This window comes from Rousettus aegyptiacus, unplaced genomic scaffold (assembly GCF_014176215.1).
Source record: "Rousettus aegyptiacus isolate mRouAeg1 unplaced genomic scaffold, mRouAeg1.p scaffold_m13_p_7, whole genome shotgun sequence".
Lineage (NCBI taxonomy): Eukaryota > Metazoa > Chordata > Mammalia > Chiroptera > Pteropodidae > Rousettus > Rousettus aegyptiacus.
Window position 1 is genome coordinate 101,355,174 of NW_023416310.1, and position 19,952 is coordinate 101,375,125.

Below are 19,952 nucleotides of genomic sequence, written 5' to 3' on the forward strand. Positions count from 1 at the left end.
CACACAGCACAGGAGAGGACCCTGCTGAGACACTCTCCTCTCTCGCCAAAACGGGGCTGGCCTATTTCATCCTTAAGGTCTCGGTTCAGCCCACATCTGCGCTGGGAAGCCTTTCTCGATCACAGGCTGGGTTCTGGGCTTCCTCTGAACTCCCACAGCCCCGGTATAGGAATCTCCTGGTTTCTTGCCACATCTCCCCACAAGAAGGTAAGCTCAGTGAGATTTGGCTGCGCTGCATGTTGGAGCCCAGCAGTGTACATGAGGCCTGGCACGTGCTAGGTGCTAAGAGAGGCTGAAAGACTCAAAAGCCTTCCATGATCTGCCACCACCTTCCTGGGTTGCTGCCCAGGGCTACGGCTGGGCAGCTGGTACTCTGCACCTTCTACAGGAGCCTCTGTCCATTCATACAAGCCTGTCCACAAATATGGCAACCCAGCTGTAACCTAAACATCTTTTTGTTTTGAGTTGCCAGAGGTTAGGCTTGAAAAAAGGCTCAATTATTCTCCTGGAACACTTTTGAATTATTTATGAAAACTAAATAAAGAATAAAATAGACACTGATGAACTGGAGGCCGTGGCATGGCAAGAAAGCTGAAAGCTGGAAAACAAGCAATTTTCTAAGAATGTGAATGTTTACTATTTTTCTCTCTTTTGGTAGAAATTGACTAATTGTCATTAAAGGTCTGTTGCCTAGCAACCAAGTTCTGCTGAGCTACTTAGGAGATGTTAACTGTAGCTTCTTCAAACACTATGAAAAATGTTTAAAGGTCTAAAACTCTAATTTGATAACCAATCTGAGTGCCAGGGTGCCAGTGCAGCTCTAGAGGGAGCTGAAGACCCTGTGCTGCCCAGACGTAGGGACACAGTTCATGGCCTTGCCCTCTACAACTATCAAAAAGTCCATCTAGCTTTCTGCACTTATTTTCCCAGAGACAATCAAAAACAAGCTCTGCCAGAAAGTATCATTGGAGTCTGATGTGATCTCCAAAAGCGAATGGCAATAGGTAACTTTCACTGTGCTATGCTAATAGTCCTTATTATGACCACAAGCTTTGAGGATATTATTTGAATATTTTATCCCAGGACCTTAGGCTCCACTTCTTTTCCTCAAGGGTGAATTACTGCATCATGAGTGTATTTCAGACAAGGAGGCACCGAGTTTAGTTACTTCAAGAAAGGCTCCAGCACTTATCACAATTACAAAATGTGATTATTTGTGTAATTATTTGTTTAAAATCCATCTCCTCTAATAATCAAGCTGAGAGAGGCAGAGACTGCATGTGTATCCCGTTTGTATCACAGTGCCCGGCACACAACAGGTACTCAAGAAATGCCTATAGAACAAGTGAATAAATAAATGAATAAACCTCAGGATTTGTCTGAGATATGACTAAACTCTGAAGCTTCCTGTCCTGCCTAGCAGGAAACATGGAGGCAGGGAACAGGTCCAGAAGATTCTTCCAGGTGGAATTCAGGAACTGGTCTTGGTCACTGTCCCAAATGGCTGTGGCCAAGACTGCCTCTCCTTGACCTTTGTCCATATGAGGAGTCCTAATGCCAGGATAGGAGGGGCACCTGCCCCAAGTCCTCCAAAGGATGTTTGAGGGTCTGTCCTGAAAAAGCCTAGTGAAATTATTACCAGATACTTCGTTTTGATCACAATTTTCTTTTTTTTTTCTGAGCAACTCATCTCATTAGAAATGATAGCCAATAGTGAAAAGTAATTGCCCTGTTGTGACCTACCAGGTGCTGTGCTAAACTAGCCTTATATATAACCTCACTTCATTCATATTACTCCCATCCTACGGATGTGGAAACTGAGACCCCGAGAGGTTAAACCACTGTTGGAGGTCTGCATTGTCCTTTAACCACTGCAATACCACCTGCAAACCACCCAGCTATTTCTTCTTTTAAAAAAAAAACTCTTTCCTGGGCTGGAACCTGATAAAGAGCATCTCAGCCAAAAGCAAAGTTACTTAAAATTAGGCATAAAACACCAGAGAAGGGCTTGAGAAAAGCCACCCTCTGCCCAGTCTCACTCAAGCTACCACATTTGGTCAGACACTACACACACACACACACACACACACACACCCATCTCTTTCTCTTTCACAAGGATAACAGCACTTCCTCTCTTAAAGAGAATTTATTGCACACATTTCTTTTGCAAGACAAGTCCCAGAGGCCAGGAGGCCTTTCCAGCTGGCGGGAGCAGCAATGTTTCCACTATACAAGAAGTGGATTCTGCCCCCTACCCAGAGGAAGGCAGCGGGAGGCTCAGTAAGCAGGCGCTTCGCCCAACGGAAGGGCTCTGCCGTCACTGCCCGTCTGCTCTGGGGTAGCAGACGAGCTGCTGGCTAGAAACAGGGCTCTAAAACACAGGGACAAGCATAAAACCTTTTTTTTAGATTCTCCTGTTTTTTCTCTTAAGCTTGCGGGCATTTTGAATTTTACTACAAGATACACAATCATGGTATTTAATGTAAATAAGATTATATCAAATGTCTGGATAATACCTCTGCTGCTCCAGGAACACATCTTATTGATCCTATGGTTTTGTACGCCAACACAATCTGGCCACCCTGCCTTCACCAAAGGTGAAGGGTCCGATTTTTAAAAGCAGGGGGTCATGCCAAAGAACTGCATCCTCATTCTTCTCCACTCACTGCCTTTTCTAGGTGGGAAGCCACCTTATGTAGGAACTTTCACCAGCACTGGGTCCTGGGGACACCCCACTGTTGACAAAGGCTATCCACAAGGATCACCTCTTTCTCCCAGGCTCTGTTCCCAGGGGCTAGAAGCTAAGCACTGGTCAAGGGACCCTGCGGAACCTGCAGGGAGGCTTTATTCCCTCACCTAGGGATATATAAGTTTGTCACCAAGGCCTAAATAAGAGTTGACAGTAGGATCTCAACTCCTACCCACCCTGTTCTGGGACCATCAGGCTTCTGTCCCAGGGAGGCCAGCTTCACTTCTGCTCAGTCGAGGATCGCCTCCCCACCCCCCGCCTCGACCGGCCTCAGCAAAGGAGAGTTACATTACAGAACAGAAACTCCATGACAGGGTGCAGGGTAGGTCTCTACAGATGATGACTCTGAGGTTCAGAGAGAAACAGTCACTTGTCCAGTCCAAGGTCACAGATCTCCTCAGTGGCAAAGTTGGCTGCACCTCTAATAACGAACACTTTCCTATGTAGCACCTGCATCCTGCCGCAGCCAGAGGACAAGCTCCCTGGGGACAGGACCTGCATTTTCTGTCCCCCTAGGACCAGGCAGGGCCTATCGGGTACCCTCCAGTGCTTGCTGAGTTTGCTCAGTAGCTCTTGGGTCCTGAAGACCCACATCTCTGCCCACTGGCTGACTTCTTAAAAACACAGCTTTCCATTTCAAGACAGCGTGCCTGGGGGAATCCCCTAGGGTTGGCTTGCCCTCCCCACCTGCTTCTCTGCCTGGCCTGAGGAAGACACAGCCTCAACCGGCAGCCTCCAGGGCTCTTCCTTATCTGGCCTGCCAGGGTGAGGGCTTGGCAGAAATCTCTCAGTCCCCCAAGCTGCTGTGAGGGTGGGGAGGTTGGGGATGAGCTGGGGGGCTGCCCCTACCCACACACTGTCTTTCCTTAGGGTCACTGAATCAGGCTAAAAAGCACCTCAAATTCAGGATCTCCCAAGGAGACCCAAGCCAGGAACTCCTGCCTGAGCAAATTAAGAAAGGTCTATGGTAGCATTTAACCCTGGCTTCCAGCAGGAGTGTTTTTCAAAAGTACAGGTACTAGGGCCCCACTCTGAAACATTTAAGTCACAATTCCTGCAGGTGAGATAGGATGGGGATCTGTGATCTCCATCAGATTCACAGAGATATGACCCACAAAGTCTGAAGCACCAATAACAATTATGCCACTTGGTGAGATAGGCCAGACCAAAGCCCAAGGCCTCAGCACAGTTTTTCTACTAAAACCTCCCCAGGGCAGGCTAATCCCTTTCCCTCCTTCAGAATTTAAGCCCAGGGAACAGATCTCAGCTCTGTTGGGATACTGCAGGCAGAGCAGAAGACAACAGCCTGTGTCTTTGGGATCAGCCCTACTTACCCTCCACTGCCAAAGAGGATCCTAGGGCCAATCTTGGTGTATTTCCACCAAGAATCCTAACCCAGCCTCCCAGGACTCCTAGGGCCTGTCCCTTCAGCCTCCAACACTGAGGCTCACACTCTTTTTTCACTCTAGCTGAGGAAGGCCACCCACTGGTTAAGGGCTTGAAGAGAAGCTGGGTTTCAGGGCCTCGGCCCTGTCCAGGGTCCTGACTCATGGTTGGAACACTTTTTTCTGCCCCGGGGGGCGCTACACTCTGGTGCAGAGGGTGTCCCTGGATTGGCACCCTCAGCATGCCCTGGGAAGGACGGGCCTTGGTAGGTCATCACAGAGGCAGTCCTAAACCCAACCCCGGCTCTTTCCAAAGCTGCTGGCTTCACTATGTGCTAGCGTTGCTACTAAGTACTCCTGGGCCGCAAGCCCCTCACCCCATCGCTATCCACATTTAGAGATGAGAAGACAAGTGGACCATGTAGCCACCAGGGAGGAGCCTCCTGCACCACTTAAATCAATTTGCAAACATCCTGGCTGGGAACTTGGGCCAGAATGGAGCAGACTGTGTGACCAGCCTGACAAACACCCCACAGGCTTCTTACTGCGGTGGGGGGACGGAGGGAGGGACAGGGCAGATGGGGCTCCCAGATCCCCTCACGTCAGGGGTTCCAAAGCCCTGAGCCTCCAGGCCCAGCAGACTAGAAAGGCCCTTCTCTCCAACTCATTCACAGAAAGAGAAAGGAAGAGCCCAGCGAGATTTAGTGCAAACGTTCTCTCTGGCGCCAAATCCTCGCTTTCATCTCAGCCTTCTTAGAGCCAAATAATTTGGAAGCTTTCATTGACGGTTTCCTCTGCCCCACGATAGCTTGGAATTTATGGTGGCTATGGCTCAGCCTCCTCACTTAGGGGACAAGGGAAACCTCGCAGGCTGCTCTCCAGCCTGCTATGGGAGGAAAGGCTTGTCCTTGGCGACAGTTCAAGGCGGGGAAGACTTCCTCAGCACTTCTGCAGCCCAGGACTTGAGGGCGGGTGTCCCCAGTCAGACCTCATAGCCTCCTGAGAGGCTCCAGTGCTGGAACCCAGAGCCATGCATAGCTCAGTCCCCTGGGCACCTACACCCTTACAATGGCTTGATTCTATTTTTAGGTGGGGAAAGGTTCAAAGGCTCTGAGCTGGAAAACCCAAGAGGCAGGGGAATTTTCAGCCCCATGCAAATCAATCTTTCCCCCAGGCCTTTGCTAACACCTGTTTCCTCCCAGGCCCCAGCCAATCCCGGGTGTAGATGGTAGCCCGGCCCCTGGGATCTCTGCCCCTCCCCCCACAGGTGCTTTCAGAGATCAGAGCAGGGGGAATCAGGGGCAAGATGCCAGGCCCCAGAAGCTCCCAGAGCTTCTCCACCTTTCTCCAACCTGAATAACCACAAAAAGCAGAGGGCAAGTTCCTCTTTTCCAAAATCGGCAGAACAATCGCTGCCTCCCAAGACCAAGAAGACACATAAAGGTGGTTATTGTTTTACTAATTCAACCGCAACAATTGGGGAGTCCCTATGAGTCTCAAGATGGGGGTGGGTGGGAAAGGAGAGGGGTCATGGCGGGGTGGAGGGGTGGTCCCAGGGGCTGCTAGCACCTCCTACTTCCCAGTGCGCCTGGGCATATCCCACTGAGCAGGGCTAGTCCAGAAGGGCACCAAGAGCCTCCTATGCCCAGCTTCCAGCTTCCGTTCCAGTCCTAACTGCATTCCTGGGGACATCTTCCATCTCCACCCCTCCTCCAAGGCGCAAGGGAGGACAACAGAGGTTGGGGGATGGGGTAGGAGGCATCAGGTCTTAAAAGGTTCCCTGCCCTCCACAAAGGAAGAGTCTTAGGCTCAGCCACCTCCTGGAGGAGGCGGAGAATCCTTTTTCAAATGCAGAATTCTGTGGAAGAACCCCTAGGGTCTGGCTAATGACAGCAGCACCAAGATTGCCCCTGTGGTGAGGGCAGGGAGAGGAGAGAGCCCCAGACTGAGAACACAAGGACCCTCCCCTACCCCAAGCCAAGGGCTCAGCCCAACAACTCTGGACCTTCCCACCCTGGGCACTGTTGGCCCCCAAATCTTCAGGTCTTGGCTATATAACCCTGGGATCCCCGTTCGCTTATTGTAGCAGGACTGAGGATTCTGGGCCACTTTTAAGAATTAAAATACCGAAGTGTCCAGCCCAATGCCTGGCTACCCAGCAGGCTGCAGAGCAATGTTTCTCTGGAGGTCTAGATTCAAATCCCCCTTCTTGGATATTCAATGCTCTTACAGCCTCATCTGTGCTCAGGGAAAGGCGCTGAAGACCTAAGAGGGAGCAATGAGACCCTAGGGTGTCATTTTTTCAGAGGCTGCGGGAAGCTGGACGCCAACGTCCATTCATTGGCCCACCCACAATGCTCTTCTCCACAGCTCCAGGAGCCAAACACCTCTACCTACCACAGGAGACATCCCAGGTCAAGGCAAGAAAGGCTTAAAATGCATGCACATGTGAACTAGGCACAATAACGAGCAGACAACTGGGTGACTCTGAGGACCCCATCCTTCACCCCTACATCAGCAATCCTGTCACCCCACGGCTCAGCCTGTAAAGTGTATCACATGCCACTGCTTCTTATTGCACTGTCTCCACCAAGCTCTAAGCCACCACCGTTTGATTCCTTATCAACTGCAAAAGAATCTTTCCTGCTTCTGCCCTTATCCCCCATATGCCTGTCTTCTCCTCACAGTAGCCACTGGGATCTTTCATTAGAACATCAGACTATGTCATTATCCTACTTATAATCCTGGAAAGACTCTTCTAGTCCAGGTCAATAGGACATCGTTACAGCAACCAACGAGGCTAAGAGAGCTGACGTCCCCTGTCCCCGCCCATCGATTCCACTTAGCCACACCGGCCTCGCTTGGCAGTGACTGTGCCCTTTGCAGGAGTGCCCTTCCCCCACACATCTGCAAGGCTCAGTCTCCCTCATTCGCCCCAGGTCTCTGCTCCTGTCACCTCCCCACTCTCCTTCATCTTCCTCCAGGACACTTGTCACTACTCACCTCTGAGGGCTTCTTTTCGTTCTGCCGGGGCCAGCCCGACTTGGTGTTGCTGGGCAGTTTGGAGCATCTTGAGGCAGATGTAGTGTGACCTGCAGAGAGAACACAGCTCATTAGCAGCCCCTGCAAGGCCAGGAACACCATCTACCTGCGGCCCAAGGATAGGAAGCCTGTGAGGAAAGCTCTAGTTTGACTGTTCAGGAGGTGAACACTTCTGTGAGCACCTGGTGGACTGTCCCTGCTCTAGGCCTTTCAAATGATGAGTGAGGACATGATGCCTCCTCCACTCATCAACTAGAAGGGGCTTGGAAAATAAAAGGCAGTGACTAGGACTCAGCATTAGCTTCCTGTGTGACCCATGACAAGTCCTTTGCCCTCTCTGGTCCTGTGCTTCCTCCCTGGTGTGATGCCAGGTGGGTAAAAAGAGATAGGACAGGGCAGTTCGAATAGTAGTGCTCTAAAGCAGACCCACGGACCAGGCTTGAGCCCTGGCTCAGCCACTTAACCGCTCATCACCTGGCCAAATGACATAATCTCTCTGAGCCTCAGTTTGCTCTTCTATAAAATGGGGTAAAAGAATAACTATCTTCAAAGAGTTACTATGAGAATTAGATATCATACTTGTAAAGTCTTAGCATAGTCCCTGGCACACAGTGCTGCCTCAATAAACATGAGCAATTATTATGAGGGTCTAAGCCCTTACTGGGCAACAAGGCTGTGGCTTCCAGCCCTATGGAACAAAGGAGCAGCAGCCAGAGGTGGGCACAGTGGAGGAAAGGTGGGGACGGAGCATGCTACAGCCTGGGCCAACTCTGAGGCAGCTACAGGGCTCAGCTGCCCAGACACCCACCGCTGCAGGTGCTCCGCCCTCAAGGGTTCCTTTGCCTGTAATAAAGTTAGAAGTAGAGGATGCGGTTCTTTTTGGCTCTGCTGAGCCAGGCCACAGGCAGTGTGGTTGTAGCCACAGAGCCCGGACGCTGTGATCTCTTGCCGCAGGCAGGAAGGACTGACTGGCCAGGTTAGACACCAGAGCCAAGCGAAGCAAACAGACCCCAAAGGACACACATGAGACCTGGAGGAGAAGGGACTGGGATCTGCATTTGCCTCAAGTTCTGGGGGTTGGGTTCCAAAACTCTGGGAGCTCTAGGAGGCCTCGGAGATCTCCCTAATCCCAGGTGCTCACCACATATGTGAACAAACCAAGGTCTAGAGTTGCGGGACTCCAGGCCCAGCTTCCCTGGCAATAAGGCCTCTTCCATAGCCTGGGCTTCCGCCGGGATACACCATGAATGAGGAGGGATACTCCTGGCAGTGTGTCTCTCCCACAGGGCAGAATGGAACTCCTTACTCCAACTAGCTGATACAGGCCCAGGTTCCTGGGGCAGCTGAGAAGAGCTGCCTCCTGCTACTAGAGAAAAGCTCTTAGAAAAGGCTCTCTAAACTCCATTTCCTCCTTGACAATGCCCCCGCCCCCCAGACATCCAAATGACACCCCCAGCCCATACATAAGTCTACCTCTGAGATTCTATTACCAAGATCCCATGAAGGGCCGACACCAATATCTTCGGCAAATATTTACTGAATACCTATTATGTGCCTGATCTGGCTGGGGATGAGGCAGTGAGTAAGACATACGCTTCTATCAAGGAGCTTACCAGTGGTTAGGAATGATACTTATCAAGTAATTACAATAGTGACAGATTTTCTATTGGTTGGGGAGAGACGTCCTATAGGGCTCTGACACAACAGTAGGGCCACAAGGACAGGAGCCTAGGAGCCACACATGTAAAGGCTCAGAGGGGATCTGAGACCTGGAGGGAAAGAGGGAGTAAAGTAAGGAGGACAGCAAGGCCCTGGAGGCCAGGGTGGTGTGGGGACTCTCTCAGGAGCAGAGGGATCTGATCTAGTTCATGCTTTTGTCAACACGGAGACCATGGCGCAGCCTTCCCCATTCTGGGCCCGAGGGCCCAGTAATGACTCAAATGCTTTCCCTGTAGGAACCCCAAATGGAAAGCCTTACTGTCAGTGGTGTCAGAGTTGTCGCTGCTGATGGAATATTTTCGCCTCTTCTCTTCCATCTGCAACAAAAGGCAGGTCCCATTATACTCACAGGCGGTATGGGAAATCTTCACTCTCTCATAAAATCACCAGTACCTACCCCCCCAACACCTGGCTGAAGCAGAAGAATGAGAACAAGGAAGGCCCTGCCCCAGGCTTCTCCTCAGCCAGCCCCATCCCCTCTCCACCCACCCTAGGGAGGAAAGGGGTCGGAGGAGAGGAGGCTGCATCTCCCATCTCCTGAGCCCAGAGTCTCAGAGGAGCAGGAGCCTAAGACAGAGAGGGAGGGCAGCAGGGTGGGGGGGTCAAATACCCAGACTGAACAGTAACTAGGACTGGCCAGCCCCAGCTTCCACTTGAGGAAACTCAGGCCCATCAGAGAATCCACTCCCACCCACTGAGTTGCAATGGGTGCCCTGCTGGGTGCCTGAGGTGGGGAAGACAGAGGAAACAGATTGATTTTTCCAGTAGGACCACGCTATCTAGTTTAAAAGACAAACCAGCAAGAATAGCACTGAGGACACATGTTGAAAGGAGTGGCTAGAAGAGTGTGGAAATAGGGTGGGGGCAGGGAGGCTCCAAGCTGGGTCCCATAGACAGACCAGGCCCAGGGATACTGGGTCTCGGCTGGGCGCCCTCCCTCTCCCAGTGCCCTTCTCCAGAGAATACTACAAACCCACTTTATCTTGACTGCAGTATTTAACTTTAAGGTAAGCAGGGCAGCTCTCCCACGCTGAACTTCTTCCTCCACCCATACCATCTCCGCTGTCTCCCGTTTCCTAACAACCTGGTGAGTTGTGAGCTACTAGCTTCACTTACTGGGGAGACTCAGTGCCTTGTCCTGCTCGTAATTGGCTGAACTGGGATTTGAATCCACGTGGCCTGATCCCTGAGCCCACACTGAGCTGCCTTTGTGCCCTTGTCAGCTCCTGCCTGTTGGAAGTGCTTTCCCACCCACTAGCTCCTCTAATCCTGCAGAGTCCAGGGTGGCAGAGCCTGCTCTTGTCCCCACTTGGAGGGGCTTGTTAATATGCCCTGGGTCTCGCAGTTTGTCAGGGGCTGAGTCCTAATGTGAGAACAGATCTGGGGCTCGGGACCCAGAGCGCTTTCCACCATGTTCCTATTAGTCTGGACCCTGGGCTGCCTCACTACCCATAGCAAAAGACAAGAAGCCGGTGTCAACAGAAATTAAGCCCTTTGGCCTAGCCCAGCTGCAGGCCAGCCAGGCTCCCCACCCTGCCTGGGATCCTATCTGCCATGTGTCACCACCCCAAGTCTGCCCATGCCAGGGCTGGGGTTCCCCTTCTCCTACTGTAGCCCAGCAGAGACCAGGGAGCATTAGGTGTGACTATCCAGACCTCTGAGTTGACCAGGAGGTCCTGCCTGCCTTGGACTTGACATCAGCCAGGAGCTTCTCTCCACCCCAGTGTTCCCCAACAGCAGGATCAGGATGACAGGAAGGTTCATTGAGGCTGCTTGTTGCCCAGCTCTGAAGGTGCGTGGACAAGCGCTTTGCAGAGGGAGTGGAGGTACAGAGGGACTCCTGGTGGTGTGAGCAGCATGGATGGCAGGCAGGGAGGCCGGAACGACAAGGGCTAAAATCGTGAAGCACTCATTGTGGCAGGGGAGGAGGACATCTTGGTACACAGGGACTTCATTAAACCCTCAGAACAAAGAGAACTTTGATGCCGGTGAGCGTGACCAGTTGCTTCCCTTTTGCAGATAAAAACGAAGCTGAGAGGTTAAGTGACTTGCCCGAGTCTAGTGCTTGTAGCAAATCTGACTTAGGAGACCACACTCTTGACCTTTAGACCTCCCTGCCACTGTGCAGCAGCATGCAATCAGGCCGGCGGCCCAGGTCCTAGAACAAACGGGGCAATGATGCGCCACTATCCACAGCAGCCCATCCTCATGGTCATCTGGGGTCTGAGGTTGTCAAAGGTGACTTCAACAGAACCCTTAGTGTAGCCCACATCTCGCCAACCCAACTCTGCCATAGGTAGGGTAGGAGGGGAGAGGTACTATAAATTCACCCAGCTATTTTCTCCTGCAATGGTCTATCCAGGAACTGCATTTCTGTTCATTTCCAGGAAAGCAGGTACCCCAAAGCCAGGCTCTCCCAAGGCATAAAAGCAGGAGCTCTAGATTCAGTGGTACTGGCTTCAAAGCCTAGCTCCACCCCTCACTAGGTCAGAGACCACAGAAAAGACACACCTCCCAGAGAAAGCCAACTGGACCTGAATTTTTACATAAATCTCCTGAACTTAAAATGTTGGCAAATGACTCAGAATTTTTAAAACACTTTGAGAGGGCCAAACTAAACACATCTATGGGCCAGAATCAGCTGGTGAGAATAAATGAGAGCAACGTAAAGCCCTTAGCCCAGTGGTTTGCTCTCCACATAGGTGCCAGTTAATACCTTTGGGCCAGGTGGTGAGTCTTTCTACCAGCACCTACCTGAAGCGCTCCTCAGAGGGAGCTGTGACTCTGTGCAGTAAGGAAGGGCCTCTATAACAGGACCCCGGACTGCTACCACCTGTCTCATAATGCTCTTTCCTGCTGCCCAGGACCAGCGATCAGCCAGCATGCAGACCTGCACCCTACCCTCAGCCAGCTCCCTGTCCAACCTGCCCTCCATGAAATGACGCAGAGTCCTCCCAGGCAGCGTGTTATTAAGAGAACAGATTTTGTGGTGGCTTAATTAGAATAATAACTAGGCTTCAGAAGGAAGCCACTGTTTTGTGAGTGAATCTTCTTTCCTTTGAACCAAGTCTATTCTAAGGGCCTCCCTGCCTCCAGTGAGCCTCCACTATCAGTGGCTAATGGAGGCCCAGATGATGCCTGGGCTTTCTTGTGGGACCACCCTTCACCCCACGAACACCCCTCTCCACAGCAAGGGGGACAGGGAGGACTCCACTAGAGCTGAAATCCAGGGCTGCAAACGCAGATGGGGACTTGATCTTAGCCTTTGGGTTTTCCCTCTCCCCTGGCCCCTCTAACCTCTCCCAAAGCAAGATCTGTTCTGGAAGAATCCCTTAGTAGCACAAGGCACTTGCTTTTGGGGACAGAAAGTGCTCCTGAAACCTGTCCTACAAAGGAGACTCTACGAAAGAAAGGGTCCACTTTTCCTTCCATTTCCACCTCCCACACCATCCCCCCAGCATGGAAACACACAGGAAGCTCTCCTTTACAGTGTGGGTATCGTAGGGTCCCCTCAATGCAGCAGCAGCCTACGGCCTCTCTGTGCTTTCTCTATCTACCCCACAGCCAACCCTTGGCAAGTCCAGTGGGCTCCCTCTCCAGAAAACACCATGAGTCCACCACCTTTACTCCATTTCTACTTATACACACTAGTCCAAGGCAGTCTCGTCTTGCCTGACTCCTCATTTATCGCCCAGCTTCTACTACCGTTCTCCCATAATCCAGGATCCACACAGCATCCAGAATTATCTTTAAAAAGCATAAATCAGATCATGTCATGCCCCTGTTTAAAATCTCTTAAAGGCTTCCCTACTGGACAAAGGACAAAACCTCAAGCTCCTGATCACAAGACCCTACATGATCTGGCCCTTGCCTACCTCAACAAGTCCATATGGACCACTACCCCTTCCCCAGCGCTTTCCAGCCACACAGGCCCCCTTTCGTTTCCTGCAAAAAGCCTAATAACCCATGCCTCAAGATCTATGCACAGGCTGTGCTCTCTGCCTATAATGGTTGACACAGTCTATGCATGTCTAACATTTTATCTTTCAGTTTAAATGCCAGAGGTCTATGCCGAGTGCCTCATCTACAGAAAGCTCACCACCCCGTTATGCAACGTCTTCACAGCATCCATCATAATTTGTGTTTGTTCATCTACTTGTTGAATGTCCTTCTCCTCCAGAATGTAAGTTCCATGAGAGTAAGTCTGTCTGGATCCCTGTTGGAGCCCCAGTGGCCCTCCTCACCTTGTACCCAGCACATAATAGCGAGTGTATTCTTGTCCCCTCCCTCTAGAGGCGTGGAGACCACACAGCCCAGCTGGCCTGCCTGTAGCTTGGCAGGAACAAACACCCCAGCCCAAGATTTCATCCTGTTTTCACAGCCCCCTTCCCCATCTTAACCTCACACATTTTCCAAGAGGCTTTATTTGGTTGGGCTCCTGGCTAATGATCAATGTCAACTCAGTAATAGGGCAGCAATTTGGTGGCAGATGTTTTCTTGGCAGCGCTAGTCATTGGTCTTAGTGGGGGCCTCGGATCTGGACTTGAAACACCAATGCCCAATGCCAGCCCCCTTTAAAGACCTCTCTGCAAATAAACTCAAATAAACACCCTGGGCCTCCATTAACGCCCTTCCAGCTGACCCTGGGAACAGTGGGCCTTTCAGGCCTGCTACGACAGCCGCTCCCTGGGCAGTTAAAACACCCCAACCTGGCCTCCGGACTCTCCTCTTTGGGGCCACCAGGCCTGCCCTGACCGCCACCATACACAGCAGGATTTCGTCTTCCTCTTTAAAAAAAGGAGGTGGGGGAAGCTTTCAAGCAGGCAATTTACCATTCCAGACACAATCTTTCAAAGAGAAACAAAAACTCTCCCTGTCTGAGGCAGACCACTAAGGCGTGTGTGTAATAAGATGCTAATACAATTTAATGATATTTCGGCTGGAAAACCTGTCCTCAGAGCCTCCTTGTGTCGGGAAGGCCAGACATTCAGAAAACAAGAACTGCACACTCTTAAATGGCTTTAAACGGGGGTCAGAGCCCCGCTCTTTCCTATCTCTCATTAACTTTAATGCCTTCTCAGGGACAATAATTGCCATTACAAAAATGATTTTGTAAACACAGATCCTCAAACTTGCTTCTCCAAGCACAGGGAAGCCTGAACTCTCCCCTGACACCCATCACTGCCCACCTGCAATGCCGCGTGTCCCAGAGTGCACCCCAGCTCCCCTAGGAGATGCTGCCCACATCCACCCTCCAGACTCAATCCTGGGAACATACCAAGGGGATCCTGGGAGAACGAAAGGGGCTTTGTCTACTTTGTCCTTCAGCACCTCTCACCCTACTCTCCACCTCAGAGATGGCGGAGCTCAGCCCGCTTGCTCCCACAGATGGCTGCCCGTTGGCAACTGCAGGATCCTTTTGATCCCTTCCTAGCTCTTTGGCCTAGCCTAAAGGGGAGAGATCAAAGTTCAAAGCTACATTTGGGCCTTCTCCAGGTCATTAATAACAACAGTAAGAATGACTTATACTAATCAAGTGCTTACTACCACATGCCTGGCTTTGGGTTTAATCTTCTTTGTGCCATATAGCTTAATTCATACACCCACCATGAAGTAGGTTCTGTTATTAACCCTACTTGTAGATGAAGAAACTGAAACACAGGATAACCGTCACAACTGGGGACTGCATAGCCAGCATCCAAACCTCAGCTCCAGATAACATACCCCACCCCATCGGGCTACAGCGCACAGGCCTACAACTCAGGTGTGGCTGGGGCACTCTAGATTCCTGTGGGTTGTCTGAGAACCTTCCTAGGTTCCTAAGCTTTGAGCACACGGTAAGGATTCTGTGTGGAGGACAATCTAAAGGGAGAACTTGAAGCCCACAAAGAGCCTGCTGCATGCGCTGTGAAGAATTTGGACTGGAAGCCTCTGACCTGGATCTTGGGTAGAGGACAACTACCTCCTCATTAACCACAACACCCTGCCCCCAGCTTCAAGTACATGGAAGTCAGTGTCAAAAGCCTAACCTCAAGACTCTGGGGTGCGCCTGAGGGCTGGGGACCAGCAGTCTCACCTCACCTGTCAATGAAAGAAAGCTAAGTGGAGATTTCTGACAGCCTCTTGGATTAGTATTACTGGCCGTTTAGCCAGGCAATTTAGGAAAAGGAAAAGCATGTTGGATGGGAAATGTTCTGGAAACATTTGCTGCATCCTGAGCCCAAATAACTTTAATCCTTAAACACTTCATCTCCAAAAGTGTTGGGGAGACCCTTGGCCAAATAGTTTCAAATCCAACATTCACTTCAAGTCCTGCTGCCTGGGGCGAGGACTTCCCTCTGTGAAGCATTTGCTGTGGAACCAAATGCTTTTCCACTCTAAACAACAGCCAACAGCACTTGGGACAACTGAGAGGGCTCCAGATCAAACAAACATCCCTTTTTTTTCTACCATGCAAACTTTCTCAATAAATTATTCGCCCACTTCGGATCAAAGCCTGTTTTTGCAGCCTGTGACCTAAAAAGCAAATAGCATCTCTTAAACATGAAAGCCCTCCTCCCTGCCTGGGTAGGCTTTATTACTCATTCCTTCCCCTTACAGTTATTCTGTTGTTATTTCCCTCCTCTGCTTGTTAGATGGTTCTGCGAGTTCCAACCCGCTCCAGGAAGATGGGACAGGAGGGATGGTGCGTTCGCTTGGGGCCATAAGGTGAGAGAGGAAGTCAGGGTAGGGGAGAAGCCAGCACCCTGGGAGCCCAGGAAACAGGGCCAGACCCGGTTGGCAGCTCCCTGCCCGGCCCTTTTGCCAAATGTCCTACTGGGAATTTTACCAGTAAAGGGAGTTAATGCCACCCTGGGAGGAGGGGCCAGACGTCCCTACTACCACCAGGGCCCAGGACACAGTCTGCAAACAGAACCGTAAAGGAGACCTCCTGACAGCCTGTCTGGGCTCAAAGCTCAGGGCTCCTCTCCCTCCAACAAAGGCAAGGCAGCAGGTCAGCCGTGCCCACTCAGCCCCTCCCCATCCCTTTTAGCAATGCAGAATGCAAACAGGATGCGTCCTGATGACCCCCTGCAACTCAGCCCCTGGATGAAACTTTGTCTCGGAATCCTGCAGTAAAAGAGCAGGGGTTGTTGCTAAGTGCAAAGGCTAGGTTTGCAAATCTGCAGACCGAGTTGCCAGCTGCAGCCTGCCCTTGGCACCCGGCAAAGAGAAACATGGCCCTTCCCGCCCCCACCAGCCCTGGGCACGAGACTTGTGGCGAAGGTTGTAAAAAAAAAAAAAAAAAAGTCAAGTGCCCGGGCGGGCAGCAGAGGCTAAGGAGATTGGGCTGGAGATGGGGGGTGGGGGGGCGGGGGCGGGAGTTGGTGGCACACGCCTCCAGCCTGCCCCTGGAGGTAGTCCGCGGGACGGCAAGCTGGAGGCGCGCCGGCGTGATTCCGACCGCAGGAGCCGGGAGGAGGAGCCGGAGGTGGCTGCGGGGGGCTCCGGCCCAGGCGAAGGAAGGGCAAGAGGCGGTTCGGACCGGGGGCGGTGCCGGGAGGTGGACTAGACGCCCAGGGTGGGGGAAGGGGGTTAGGTGATGCGGGTAAGGGCGGCCGAGCGCCTCGAGGAGTGAGCAGCTGTGTGTGCTGGGGAACAGGGTTCGTGGGGGAGGGGGGGTCCTGGGCCTCTGGAAGCTACAGTGAAGCCTTCCTGCCTGTCTCGCAGGCATCCCCATCTTCTGACATAACATCTTCTGATTGCCAAGCTAACCCCTCTCATTCCTTGGCCTGGAGAAGAGGGTGTCTCAGGGCCCAGGGATAGGCGGGAAGGGACCAGAGGGAGCCACAAGTCTGCACACAGGCGGGGAGGAGGCAGGCGGGAGCCGCTCCGCAGGCGCAGGCGAGTGGGTGGGAAGGAGGGAGGGAGAGAAGGAGGAAGAGGGAGGAAGGAGGTGAGGCCGGGAAGATGCCACTGCCGGGGGCGGGGCCGGGCCGGGGATCCGGGAGAGGGACTGCAGCGGCGTTTGGTGGGGGCGGGGGCTGCAGTGTCACTCATTTGGGGGTCAGGTGTGTAAGTCCCAAGCTGGGGTCGCCACTTGTCTACGTCCTCCCGGTACCACCCAGGGCGCAAGGGCGGAGGAGGAGGGCCGGGGACTGCAGAACCATCCCCGGAGCGGGACGCGAACCCGCTGAGTTGGGAGAAGGTAAACAAGGGCCACGCCCCCTGCCGTCGCCCCGCGGGCGCGCACCCGCCGCTCCGGCCGCCGCCGGTATATTTCCACTCTCTCAGCGCTTCTCCCCCGCTGGACTCCCGCGCAGCCCTGGAAGGGGGAGCAGCCCCCGACCCCAGCCCGCACCTCCCCCGCACCAGGCTGCGCACCCTCAATACTCACCTGGAAAGGGCGTCCCCCACCCCTCCAAAAAAACTGTTTAATTTGTGCAGAGCCTCCGCGCCCGGGAGCTGAACATGCTGCCCCCGCGTGCAGCGCCCGCGTGCACCTAGCAGGGAGAGGGGGCGACTGGGCGGAGGCGGTGGCCCCCGGAAGGTGTCTAGGACCGGGGCCGCCTGCACGTGAGCCTAGTGCGGGGTCATGTGCACCGGCTCAGCCCGGTTCGGCGCCCGGACGTGCTGCGTATCAACAAAATGAAACTCGGGGCGACAGGAGGGCAGTTAGCTCCAGGTCCTCGAAATCCCCGTCCCCAGCCGCGCGACCTCCCCTCTGCACCGGTCTCCCGCCGCAGTCCCTCCGCCCCGCTGGAGCCCGCGGGGCAAGTTGCAGCCCCGGGGCGCCCCCGCCCTCTCGCACCCCCTCGCCGGCCCGGGGGCGCTTTGCCGCAGTCATTAATAAAGAAGGTCGCAAGCTCACCCTTCCAAAAGTTGTTGTTGCATGCGCCCCTCTCAGCCTCCCCGCAATGTACTCTTTAAAACACGACTGACCAACATGCGCAATCTCTCTCCCCGGTGCTGTGCATCCCCCCTCCCCCCCGCGCGCTGGCTTCCTAGAACAGGCAGCCAGCAGGAGAGAGAGGGTGCGAGTGAGCAAGAGAGCGAGCGAGGAGCGCTGGCAGATCTGTTGCAAAAACACAAAATAACGCCGTGGAGATGCGCAGGGCCCATCGCCGGGGGCTGGATCTTACCTTGCTCCGCGGTGCCCTTCCGAGGGGCGCTGCCCTCGGCTACGCGCCGCGGCAGGGGCTGGCGCGGGAAGGATGCTCCCGAAATCCGGAGCTCCTGGGGCCGGCGCGGGCGGGCAGGGGGCGCGCATCCATCCGGGGTCGCGGCGAGGGAGGCGACTGGCCCCGCGGCGTCCCCAGCCCCGCACCCCAGCCGGGAAGGTCAGCTCGCCGGATCCGAGCCTTTGCCGTTAGGAGTGGGCGCAAAGTAACTCCATGGACGCTACTCACCCTCCCCAAAATATAGCCTCCAACTGCGATGGCCGCGGTCGGCACCATTCACCAACCCCCCTGTGTATGTTTCTGTTTCTTTTTAAACCAAGACTTCCTTGTGATCTCTTTAGAAAAAAAAATGTGTTGGGGTGGGGGTGGGGTGGGGGCGGGCGGGAGGAGCAAGGGAGAGGGGAGTAGCCACTTTTTTCTTATTCACTCGGATCTCCACTCCTGACACCCCCCAGTCGCCCGCCTCCCCCTCCCTAAGCCCAGTTGTTTGGCTTCAGCAGCTGGTCCAGGTAGCGTTGCAGGCCTCAGGAGGGAGGTTACCCTGCTGGCCGCCCGCCTGCCTGCACCTCCAGTCTGGACTCCCCACGGGCTCTGGGGCGCCCCCAGCCCGCCCTGTCCCCAGGGCCGGGCCCGAGAGGCGGCTGCGCCCGTACAAGTCCCATCAGGTCTGCTCACACTTCACACACTCACACACATACCCCGCCCCTCCACTCTCTCACTCACACTTTCTGCTCACACCCCGCCCCCTTCGCGCCCCAGACCCGGGCGGCGCCCCCCGCAACCTTAAAAAAAAAAAAAAAAAAAAAAAGCTTATACTTAAAAAAGTCTTTTGGCGCCATATTAATGACGTACTTAAAATTTGCCATTTCTCCCTGCGTCAAAAAGACGTCTCTTTGCAAATAACAGCCTGAAGGCGACATTCGCGGAGGGAAACGAGGTTTGCACTAAGCAACCCTCCTCCCCGGGCTCTGGCGCTGGAAGACCCTTGCCCTAGGCCCTGCTCCTGAATCGCTGGTTTAAAAATGCGAATCGAATAAATCGCGTGGCGTTTTACAGCGCCAGAAGTGAGCAGAAAGTGTGCTAGCAGGACCGTAGGGGAGGGGCGCGCGAGAGTCAGGGGGAGGGGGCGCGGCCCTCCTCCCCCACCCACAGCAGATGGAACGTAATATCCCGGGCGGGGGAAACTTGAAATTGTGGGCGACCTGAAGAAAGGAAGGGCGGTCCGTAGAGAGGGTCCCTTTAGGGTTCGTTGCCCCCTCCCCCCGCCCGGGTGCCTCCTGGCACCTAGCTCTGCCCCGCATTTCCGGGGGCTTGGGAACGCAGTGATGGGTGGGTGGGTGGCTGCACGTTTTGGCCCCATTTAGAGTTTGCCCCGGGGTATCCCCTTCCCCTTGCTTGCCCTTCCCACTCTCCCTAAAGGGTTAAAAACCAAGGGGCAACTTCCAAGGGCTGGTACTTGGCGAGGAAGCGGGGCGCCCCTCTCCCCACCCTTCGCCTCCTCGCCCCTCCTCCTCCGGCTCCACTTCCCGACTTGACCTTGTGGTGCACAAACAGTGCGCTCGGATCCTCGCAGTTTCTGGAAGAAGAGCTTGCGCTCGCCAGGCAGGCGGACTGTGGGGCGGCTTGCGGGCGGTGGCGGGGCCTTGGGTCCGTTCCCGGAGCCGCGGGCCACACCCACTCAACTCGTTGCGCCCGCCGCGCTCACCTTCTCTCGAGGAAGGAGTGGGGCTGGTCTCCTGGATGGGGAGGAGTGAGGGGCAAACTGCTGCCTTCTCCGGATGCTCCCAGCTGGGGAGGGGGTGGTCTAGTCTCAGGAAGGATTTGGGGGGCGGGGGGGAGGGGACCCGGGAGCCTGGCCCAATATTCCAAAATGACCGTTGCCAACTTTTTTTTCCC

The 19,952-nt window shown here is 53.9% G+C and overlaps 1 protein-coding gene across 6 annotated transcripts in view; it reads right to left on the reverse strand.

Moving 5' to 3' along the window:
- JADE2 (jade family PHD finger 2) overlaps window positions 1-19,742 on the reverse strand; it is a 49,148-nt gene extending 29,406 nt beyond the window's left edge. Inside the window, exons 1-3 of one of the 6 annotated variants that reach the window (XM_016137665.2) lie at window positions 19,593-19,742; window positions 9,155-9,212; window positions 7,138-7,226 (exon numbers count right to left, since the gene is read on the reverse strand). In XM_016137665.2, the coding sequence (XP_015993151.1) occupies window positions 7,138-7,226; window positions 9,155-9,212 (147 nt within the window). In that variant the 5' untranslated portion in view covers window positions 19,593-19,742. Of the gene's footprint in view, window positions 1-7,137; window positions 7,227-9,154; window positions 9,213-10,550; window positions 16,172-17,272; window positions 17,659-17,746; window positions 17,992-18,017; window positions 18,417-19,592 lie in introns of those variants that run through there. The other 5 variants (XM_016137661.2, XM_016137662.2, XM_016137664.2 and 2 more) reach the window with 5 other exon arrangements.
- Window positions 19,743-19,952: the final 210 nt, after the last annotated feature.